The following is a 10,965-nucleotide window of genomic DNA, read 5'->3' on the forward strand; positions in this document are numbered from 1 at the left end:
TGTCCTGAATGTTTGTGAGTGTTTGAAAAAGAGGTTGAAAACCTAAGATATCATTTCTGCATATGCTACGGCTGTACTCCAAGCCATGTCTCCCGTCCAGGGGCCAGGAACAAATTAGTCACAGTACACAACGGGCTCAACGAAATTCCAGAATTTGCATACAATTTCCGTACGTATTTAGCATCAACTGTTCCGTCAGTACAGTTTTTCTTTATGGTTTGTTCTAAAACTAACGTGTTAGGATGCGACCTCTTAGATAAGTAGCTGATGTGAGGGCGTGACATATATAAACATGCAGCTACAGTTGCAGTTTACTCTTCTTCCTTTAAATATGCATGCAGGCTTCAACAAGTGCTTAAATTGGTAATGAGCACGTGAGTTCTACCAACAAGTGGTATCATTTTCTCAATTTGCCAGAGCTGCCCATATGTAGATTCAGGAATGGAAAGAGCGGCACAGTGTGACAACCGATGTTGGATATATAGGACCAACTTTGTTCACGGGATAGAGAATAAGAGACAAAGCTCTCCAGTATCTTCTCGATTATATCAAGAGCTAACTTAAACTAAGTGTCATGTTCTTATCTCTGTTGCGAGAGTGCTGATATCATTGTGCAACAGATAAATTTCCAAATAGCTCGAGCAGGTGCACCGCAATGTCCAACACGACGATCACATCCATTGTCTTTTTTTTTTTCTTTCTGAAACGTGGTAGGAGCTCTACCTTTTCAAGGAGTAAGGAGGAAAGATGGCCGAAGCCAACATAAAATATAACTATGCAGCAAATCCTCGTAGAATATCCCTATTTGTCGCAGCAAATATTTGAAAGAAGTCAATACACGCATGCAATGTGGGAGGACAGCCTTTGCAACTACTCTCCACAATATTTGCAGAGCAGAAGATCAGGATCGTTGCAACATCTCACTTATGTTTTGTCAGCAAAACTCACACGAGTTCGTAATATTTGAGAAACTCTCATGCAACATCGAGTGTCCTTGAATGACTGACTTTGCGGATCGGGCTGGCCGGAGCCCTGTCAGATCCAGCGATCATGCCCCCATCCCCGTAGTCGATCAGTCGCCGTCTGACGGCATGGAAGGCTTGTACATAACTCCAGCTATCTAGGGAAGGAGCAGCGGAGATTACTGGAGAGAACGGCGACGAGGAGGAACAGCGGAGGAGCATCGCTAGAGGAGGAAAAGCTGGCCGGCTCCATGCGAGTGGCGCGGGCGAGATTGGCAGGGAGCAGCCCAGTCTACGCACTAGTAGAAAAGAAAGATGAGTCTGCAGCATTGGTGCGAGCGTGAGGAAGATGACCAGGACGATCGGGACAGGGGACTGAACCGTGGTCTTTTCCTTAGATTGTTCGTTATCGTTTTCTGAAGGAAGGAAGCAGGCTGGTTCCCTTTGTCCGAAAACGGAACCAGGTCTTGCGTAGCGTACTCATACGTGACGCACCCAACAACCGTCACTGGCTGGTATTACCCGTGTGTGTACAGCTAGTGCCGTGACTCGACTCGACCCGTTTCCTTGAAGGCGACCCAGAAATCACAAAAGAAAGGGGGGAAAATGCCAGGCAACTGATCTGGTAGATGGTTTTTCCTGATCTAAAGCTAACGCATTAGGATATGACCTACAGCAAGTCCTAACAGACAAGTTGGTGACCCGAGGGCGTCGGCCATATAAAACATGCGGCTACACTTATACTGCCCTTCCTTTAAATATGCAGCCTTCAGCCAGCGCTAGCTTAAACTGATAATGAATACGTGGGTTCCATGAAGAATTTAGTACGTATTATGTTCTTCTCAATTTGTACCTAGGTTACACTCCATTTTCAATGAAAACTTAAACTAAGCATGGGCTCTGGCCAGTGACGGAGCTGCTTGTTGTTCATGTGGTCAAGCGACATCACAAAATTGCGATACGTACCATATATGCCAGCTAGGGCACACAATTTTGACCCAATAAGTACTAGCTAATGACTTCACTATGCACGTCTGCCGTTGATTTTGGCCTTTTGACCTCGCTAGGTGACAGTCCCAGCTCAGCCACTCGCTCTGGCCTCTGATATTATTGGTGTGAAAAGGTAAATCAGTAGTTCTTACTTGCATAGGAGAAATGCCTGTTAAGCACTCGTGAAACCGAGGCCCATAATTTTTTTTTCTTTGCGAAAATTTCACTGATCTATTATTAATCATCAACAACAGTACAAAGAGATCTAAAAGTAATAAAAATTACAAATAAGTCACTGGACCACCTAGCGACGACTACATACACACACTAAGGATGGCAATTTTATCCGCATGTACGGGTACTTGTAGGTAACATACTCACATGGACATGATATGTGTACACTTTTATACATGTGGGTAGTATTCATACCTACTCATTAAGTCATGGGTGGGGACACGGTTATACCCTCGTACCCGCGGGTGTACTCATACCCTACCCTTTTTATTGTCAATTTGTCATATGACATGTCTAATTTGTTAGCTTCAGAGTCAGAACATGAAATTATGATTTCTAAATTTTTATAATTGTTATGTACTCAACTACATGTTATTGAGTTGATTTTTTTTAATCACATTTGCTACTGATAAATGTAAATTGAGAATAACTTATGTGCTATTTGACCTACCCGTCGGGTATCCAATAGGTACGTACGGCTACTAGTCGGTTATAAGTATGGGCAAAGTTTTATACCCGTGAGTAGTACCTACTGACAACATGGGTATGGTATAGCTCTATCCTACCCATGAGGAAAATAATTTTATGTATGGTACCTAGTCCAGAAATTTTTCCCCGCGGATCAACTGTAGCGACTAACTCGTGGCACGCGTGACAGTTTAGATCTAAGGATAGACAACGAAATCTTGTATTTTCTGTCTCCCATGGACACATGTCAAATGCTGAAGTTGATCCACATGGTAATTTTTAAACCATGTCCCATTAAATTATTTTAACATCCTTATTAACCACCAGCAACGCCGCGACTCGACCCGTTCCCTTTGAAGGCGATCCAATAAAATCCCAAAAGAGGGGAAAAAAGAGCCAGCAACTGAGACTGCAGTTTCGGTGGGTGCCACCAGCACCCGGCCGGGGCGCCGTCCAGATTGCGTTGCCAGTCGGTTTCCAGTGAGTCGGTCAGCCCTCAGCCGCGCAGACATTTCCCTTCCCGCTGAAGCCACCAGCTATAGCTCAACTACTCCCTCACCGGAACCAACGCGCTCTTATCAGCAGACAAGACGCCACCAAAACACAACACCACGCCATCCGGCACCAAAGCACAACACGTACGCGCGCATTCCGAAGGGCAAGCTTCCGTCGCTGTTTCGCTCGATCGTACGTGCTGAATTCTGATCGGAGGAAATCGTACGTGCTGAATTCTGATCGGAGAAGGTGAGCTACTGGGTGACAATGGTGCACCACCACCGGGCGAGCCTGCTGCTGCACCACAACCAGCAGCAGCAGCAGGGCAAGGGCGGCGACGCGCTCCTGCTCATGCTCGCCAGCTTCGCCTTCGCCTCCTGCCTGCTGCTGCTCCTCCCCACCAGCCCGGCCTTCTCCGCCGCCATGGACGACCTCCTGCAGCAGCTCGGGAGTACGCGCTGCGGCCAGGAGCTGACGCCACCGGCGCCATGCTCCGCGGTGGCCAACGGTACCATCTGCTGCGACCGCACCGCCAAGCGCACCGACGTATGCGTCATGCGCGGGGACGTCCGCACCCAGCCTCGCTCCAACTCGCTCCTCCTGCTCCTGCCCGCCACCAACTCCTCCGCCGCCGCTGACGAGCGCATCCGGCCCTACACCCGCAAGTGGGAGTCCAGCGTCATGAGCACCATCGACGAGCTCCGCCTCCGCGCCGTCCCCGTCCCTAAGGCGCCCGACGCGTCAGCGCGCTGCGACGTTCGCCACGACGTCCCAGCCGTGGTCTTCTCCACCGGCGGGTACACCGGCAACGTCTACCACGAGTTCAACGACGGCATCATCCCGCTCTACATCACCGCGCGCCGCTACGACAGGAACGTGGTCTTCGTCATGCTCGAGTACCACGACTGGTGGATCACCAAGTACGGCCACGTCGTGGAGCAGCTCTCCGCCCACGCGCCCGTCGACCTCGCCAACGACAACCGGACGCACTGCTTCCCGGAGGCCGTCGTCGGGCTGCGCATCCACGACGAGCTCGCCATCGACGCGTCAAGGATGCCGGGGTCCCAGGGTATCCGGGACTTCCGGCAGATGCTCGACGACGCCTACCGCGGACGCGTCACGGTGCTCGTCGAGGAGGAAGAGAAGGCCAAGGCCGCCGCGGAAGCGGAAGCGACGAGCAAACGGCACCCTCAAGAAACTACGGACGACAAGCCGCGGCTGACGATCGTGTCCCGGAACGGGTCCCGCGCGATCGAGAACGAGGCCGAGCTGGCGCGCGCGGCGGCGGAGGCCGGGTTCCAAGTGGACCTGCTGCAGCCGCGGCCGGACACGGAGCTCGCCCAGATGTACCGCGTCCTCAACGGGTCGGACGTCATGGTGGGCGTGCACGGCGCCGCCATGACGCACTTCCTCTTCATGCGCCCCGGCTCCGTCTTCATCCAGGTCGTCCCGCTCGGCACCGACTGGGCCGCCGAGAACTACTACGGTCAGCCGGCGCGGCGGCTCGGCCTGCGCTACATCCCCTACAAGATCCTCCCGTCCGAGAGCTCGCTGTACCGCCGCTACTCCAGCGACCACCCGGTGCTCACCGACCCGGTCACCGTCAACGCCAACGGCTGGCAGGTCACCAAGAAGGTGTACCTGGACGGCCAGAATGTGCGGCTGGACATGCCGCGGTTCCGGCGCCGGCTGCGCGAGGCGTACGGCCACTGGGCGGCGCAGAGGCGCCGCCAACAGAGCTAACCATTGTAGTAGTTCGTAACATGGGTGGTGTGGATACTGTATAGACAAATTATTTTGCTGTTTACAAGGTGTGAGTGAGATCTTTTTGTTTTCACATGTGTGAAGCAGAATAGAGTTTTTTTAGCGTGGAAAAACAGAATATAGAAGCGTCGGCGTTGTGGTTGGAGACACATTTTCGCCTAAAGAAGAGTTAGGAGGAACATAAACAAAACCGAGCCGGTTGTTCAATTCTTGTTGAATATAAAGTGACTACTAGTGTTAGCAATTCCCGTGTTGAACATAAACAAAGGAATTCTTGGCTATCTAAATAAAGTGACTGGTGTTAGCAATTCCCACGGGTCACGGCGTCTATCTCCTTTTCTAAGAAAAATAGTCGTGTCCATTTTATTTAGCACAAAAGTTGCCATGGCCTCCAAGCATGCTACCCGTGCTAAATTTGTTGGCAAAGAATCTAAAGTGCCAACTGCTTTGTTGAGGTTAGCCTCACTGCTAGAGACATCTGAACAATCTGACGATGCTTTGAGTTGGAGATTGGAAGGTGTGCTGTCGATGTAGGAAATCCAACATAGACAACATCGGAAATAGAAGAAACAACGGTCTATATGCGTGGTCTCTTCTCGTGTTGATGGGAAGGTTCTTGTAGATTTGGATAGCCGTTACCAAACTTGTGAAAGTGCCTGTTGTTCAACCTTTTAGTTCCAGATGTAGCACCTCCACTGACGGATGCTGCGGACGTTTTATCAGAAACCTCAGATGCCAACTTTGCTTGCCAGCAAGTCTTTCTTCTCACCAAGCTACTTGAACAACAAAATATGGGACGAGCACTGAACCAAACGTCAACGAATTTCATCAAAAACAAATGAACCTCTCTTTACAAAAACTGCATGATCGATTTCTTTGCCGGGGGGTGGAAGTTCCGTCCCACTAGAGCAGAACTTCTGCTCCAAAACTCTTTTTTACAAAAAAAAAAACTGCAATATCATAAAACTGGAAACTCCTTATGAGGTGAAACTAATTTAGTTAGAAACATAACAAAAATCTTAAGAACAAGTAAGGGAGACTTGTCCACGAATTTAGAGGTGGAACATCTAAACACAAACAAACTCTAAAAACTCCAATATAAAAAAAATGCAACAAGTTTTTCGTACAAAATCCGTTTTCGATGAACTAGAGCTTGTCATGCAAATAACCACAAACTCTAAAACATCACATAGATAAGAACCAAGAAACAAGCAAGAAAGATGATGAGAGCATGCAAGGTTTTAAGCTTTTTTCGAACGATACGATCAAGTTACTCACTCGAAAACCCTCTTAATAGTACGGCCATCTATCCTATAAATTGGTCACCCAACTACACCATGATATCGGCAAGAAGAAAACCTTATAGAGAATAAATCTAAACTTTCCGTATTCCACTTGAGCTAGATGATGATGAAGATATTGACCATTTCAAGTTAAAACACCCTTCTTGATTGTGCTTGCTTAGTGAAGTTTTGCGAATTACTCATCCATACCCTACTATGGGAGAGGTTCTTATTCGTCACATCTTCACATATACATGATCACCACATGAATGGCAACCTTCAAGCACACATGATCTCTTCGATATTGTTCATCTTGAACTTGCACTATATTTCTTCTTTCTTTATTATGTTAATATCTTGAAGATACACACGAGGGCTCACCCCATCTTCTTCATCAAGAGTTAATTGTCATTGGCTCGACACTCTCATGACCAATCTTTGGATCACTCCTCGATCAATGCCTTGGTCACCACTTTATCTTTTTCAACTTTCTTCTTCTTTCAACCTTGAAGCAAACATATGGTTCAAGCATTGTCTATGGACAAAACCTACAAGCAAAATTCAATGCAAGCATTAATTCATTGGGAATGTCACTAATTACCAAAACCACATATGGAGTCCACGCACTTTCACCAATGAAAGAATACTTTGTTGCAAATCTCATAAATTAATGTAAAACAACCAGAAAACCTTATAGATCAAGCATATATCATAATATATAATATCAGATACATCAAAGTTCATGAATACATTTTACATGTATCGGCCGCGTCATCTGGGGCTGTCTTGGGGTGGATGTGTGACACATGGCACCGACTTCACCAATTATGCGCGATAACCCATTTTATGACGATTCGGGCCCAACTATCGTGTCTACTTGGCAGGTGAAAACCTAAATGTCGGTTTCATTTAGCAACTAGCCCTTAAAAATCATATTTTCGTATCACACACAACTCCTCCTTGATTCCCCCCATAAATAATAGATAAAGTAAGAAAAAATCCCCACCCCGCTAGATTAAAGAAACCTGCGGTGACCCTGTTATCACCAGAATTTGACCGAGTCAGAGGTGGGCCGCGATCAAGATGGACTTGAAGATTTATATATAGAAGAAATACGTGAATCAGCCTTACATGCAAAGTTTGGGCTAGTTTGCCCTTGTATCTGTAACATATTAGATTACGTATCGGTTAGGAGTTAGAGTTTTACCCGTGCACGGTTAGGTGCACGCCCGAATTAGAAAGTCCCTTGGACTATAAATATGTATCTAGGGTTTATGAAATAAAAAACAACCAACGTTCAACACAAACAAATCTCGGCGCATCGCCAACTCCTTCGTCTCGAGGGTTTCTCCGGTAAGCACCATGCTGCCTAGATCGCATCTTGCGATCTAGGCAGCACAAGCCTACCCACGTTGTTCATGCGTTGCTCGTGCTGAAACCTTTTTGATGGCGAGCAACGTAGTTATCTTAGATGTGTTAGGGTTAGCATTGTTCTTCGTATCATATGTTGTCGTAGTGCAACCCTTATACATCTAGCCGCCCTTACACCTATCTTAGGTGTAGGGGCGGCACCCCGCTTGATCATAGTTTAGTAGATCCGATCCGTTACGGTTGCTCCTTGTTCTGCAAGGATTAGTTTAACATCCGCAATAGTTAGGCCTTACAAAGGGTTGGAGGATCCAGCGGCGTGTAGGGTGGAGTTTGCTAGCCCTAGACAGGATGTTCCGGGGATCGACCTCGTGTTGGTTTTTAGGCCCTATCTAGGATCGGCTTACGGTCACCGTACGCGAGCGCGAGGCCCAATCGTGAGTAGGATGATCCGATTATGCGGTGAAAACCCTAAATCGTCGTAGATCGCATTAGCTTTATCTTGATCAAGCAGGACCACCATATATTCGGACACCTTGTACGAATCATGGGTGGATCGGCTCTTTGAGCCGATTCACGAGATAACCCGAGAGCCGATCGAGGCTCGTATTTAATGTTTACGTGTATGCCATGCGAGAAACTAAGCGAGGCATCATCCAACACCTTCCACGACCAGGTATAGGTCAGGTGGCACGCCCTTGCGATAGCATCGGACGTGTGACCAGGAGGCTTTGCGGGCCGTCGCTCTGAGGGACTGGGGCCAGCCGCAGCCCTAGTTGTTCCCGGCTCTACTGTGTTGCCAGTCGCTGCCCGCCGGTGGGTTTCTGACCGCAACACATTCTGGCACGCCCGGTGGGACAATCTTCGACATCCGCCGCATCGCCATCTACATCCGAGATGGCGGAAAGCACTCCGGTCAAGTACGAGGATCTGACTGACGAGCTCAAGAAGAAGCATGACGAGATCAAGGCAGTCCTCGAAGCCGAACTCATCGGCTCTTTCCACAGAACCCGCTCCCATGGCGTCAGGTGGAAGGGATTCTCACCTGAAGGCGCACTCGATGGAGTGGACCTTTCCACCCCATCAGAAGAACGCACCAGGTCGCTGCGTCAGGAGATCAACTACATGGTGGCTCATTCGCTGCACCGCCACTCTGAGAGCCTGGTGAACACTTTGGAGCGTGTCGCTCTGCGCGTGGTCCAGGAAATCATGAGCCACCGGTATTCTTTGTCGGGACCAGCTCTGGAGACTTACAAAGGAGAGATGCCACTCCAGTCCCATCCTCCGCTGCCGTTCGCATGGGCAGCACCGGAAGTGCCGAACTCATCGGCATACGTCGTCTACAAGATTGGTGGTGATCCTAGTGACTACCAATTCCTACCCGAGGCACCCAAGGAGATCCCGCACGGATACGCGTGCGCATACGTACCGGACTCCCGGGCACTCTCGAACCAGGTTGCAACGGCAGGGGCCTCCGGAACGGCGGGAGGAACGTCGGGAGCCGATCTTGAGAAGCAAACGTGGTTAGCTAAGTACGCCACTCCGACAAACCTCCAGAGCCCAGCTCCTGCAGTTGGCTCAGAACCGGAAAAGGAAGCATGGCTGGCTAAGTATGCCACCCCGGCGAATCTTCAGGGTTCGACACCTTCAGCCATCACCGCGGATCAGATTTGTACAATTCTGAAAGATCAGTTCGGCATGATGCCGAAAAGGAAGATGTTCGGCTACACCAAGCCGTACCCCAACGATTACGAATTGATCCCACTACCACCCAAATATCGGCTCCCGGACTTCACAAAGTTTAGTGGATCAGATGGTTCCAGCTCCATCGAGCATGTGAGCCGATATTTGGCACAGCTGGGCACGATCTCAGCATCAGACGAGTTGCGTGTGAGGTTCTTCGCACGGTCCCTCACAGGATCGGCTTTCGGGTGGTACACATCGCTGCCACCGAACTCCATCCGGACTTGGAAGCAGTTGGAAGAGCAGTTCCATGAGCGAGTATCACTCGGAGGCTTCCGAGGCTGGCATTGCCGATCTAGCACAAGTACGACGAAGCGCGGGAGACAGGTGTCGAGTACATCCAGCGCTTCGAGACCATTAGGAACCGATGCTATTCGGTTCACGTAAGTGAGAAAGAAGCGATCGAGTTGGCGGTAGTGGGTCTCTCATCATCGATCAAGGACGTGGCCTCCCAAGCGGACTACCCTTCATTGGCGCACATGGTGCGAAGGCTGTCGGCATATGAACAGCGCCACCCGGATGTTTACCAGGACAAATTCAAGCGTGCGGTGGCCCTGGTTGAGGCGGACGAGGATGAAGGTGCTGCGGGAGATCGAGAGGTAGCAAGTGGCTGAATGGACTCGAGCGGCGGGCCCCGTGTCCCGCAAATGGGTTAAGCCACAAGGCCCTCCAAAAGGGTTCGACTTCGACGTGACCAAAACTGAGCAGATTTTCGATCTCTTACTCACGGAGAAGCATATAAAGGTACCCGAAGGCCACAAGATCCCCACGGTGCAAGAGCTGAACGGAAAGCCATACTGCAAGTGGCATAACACGTTCACCCACACCACTAACGATTGCAGGGTGTGGCGGCAGAGATCCAAATGGCGATAGAAAATGGACGGTTAATTTTCAACCAATACGCCATGAAGGTCGACACACACCCATTCCCCGTCGTGAACATGGTGGAATGCACTTACCCCGAAGGTTGCCAGCCAGGATCCTCGTTCAGCATCAACATGGTAGGACCCGGGCACCACTACGGCAAAGATGGAGACGAGGGCAGCTGCTCTCGTAGCAAGGACACAGAGGAGGCCGCTCCACGCGATCGGCTCCGTCATGATGGCAAGCGCTACGTCACGAGAGGAGAAGTGAAGAACATAAGATATCAGCGACCTCTCTCTGATCACCTCCTCAACAAGTATGTGAGTCAGTATGACCAACGCCGACGATCCAGCGATGAGGATGAAAGAGATCGTCTGGCTAGAGAAGCCAGAAGACATCATCGGCATGATCGCGATGAGGAGGAGCACGAGCGCCGTGCCAAGGAAAAGTCAGGGGAGCGAGACGACGAGGACAGAACCGGGACCGTCCCTTCTTCGGTACACTCGCTGGGATTCAGGAATGAGCCGATTGCCCACAATCGGCAATTGCCCGGAATGCAACCGAAGAAGAAGGAGACAGCCAACGTGTCCGTGTTCAAGCGCCTAGGGCCTCTCCCGCCACAAAGAAAACGTGCTTGAGTCCCCTCGGTTAGAAGATCTCGAGGATTCGGAAGACGAGGGGAAGAAGAAGACAGGTACCACCGGCCAAGGTGGTGCCCCGATGGGCTCAGCCGTTCCCAAAAGCGCAGGGTTCAGCGATTGCGCGGCCCGGAGGAAGCCGAAAGGTTATACTTG

The 10,965-nt window shown here is 50.0% G+C and overlaps 1 protein-coding gene across 1 annotated transcript; it reads left to right on the top strand.

The window, feature by feature from the left end:
* The first annotated feature begins 3,245 nt into the window (after positions 1 to 3,245).
* On the top strand, positions 3,246 to 5,157 carry LOC124678581 (xylan glycosyltransferase MUCI21-like). Its single transcript, XM_047214452.1, has one exon. It carries the CDS (start codon positions 3,417 to 3,419, stop codon positions 4,890 to 4,892), a length of 1,476 nt encoding a protein of 491 aa, XP_047070408.1. The 5' UTR covers positions 3,246 to 3,416; the 3' UTR covers positions 4,893 to 5,157.
* The last annotated feature ends 5,808 nt before the right edge of the window (positions 5,158 to 10,965 follow it).

This window comes from Lolium rigidum, chromosome 7 (genome assembly GCF_022539505.1).
Source record: "Lolium rigidum isolate FL_2022 chromosome 7, APGP_CSIRO_Lrig_0.1, whole genome shotgun sequence".
Lineage (NCBI taxonomy): Eukaryota > Viridiplantae > Streptophyta > Magnoliopsida > Poales > Poaceae > Lolium > Lolium rigidum.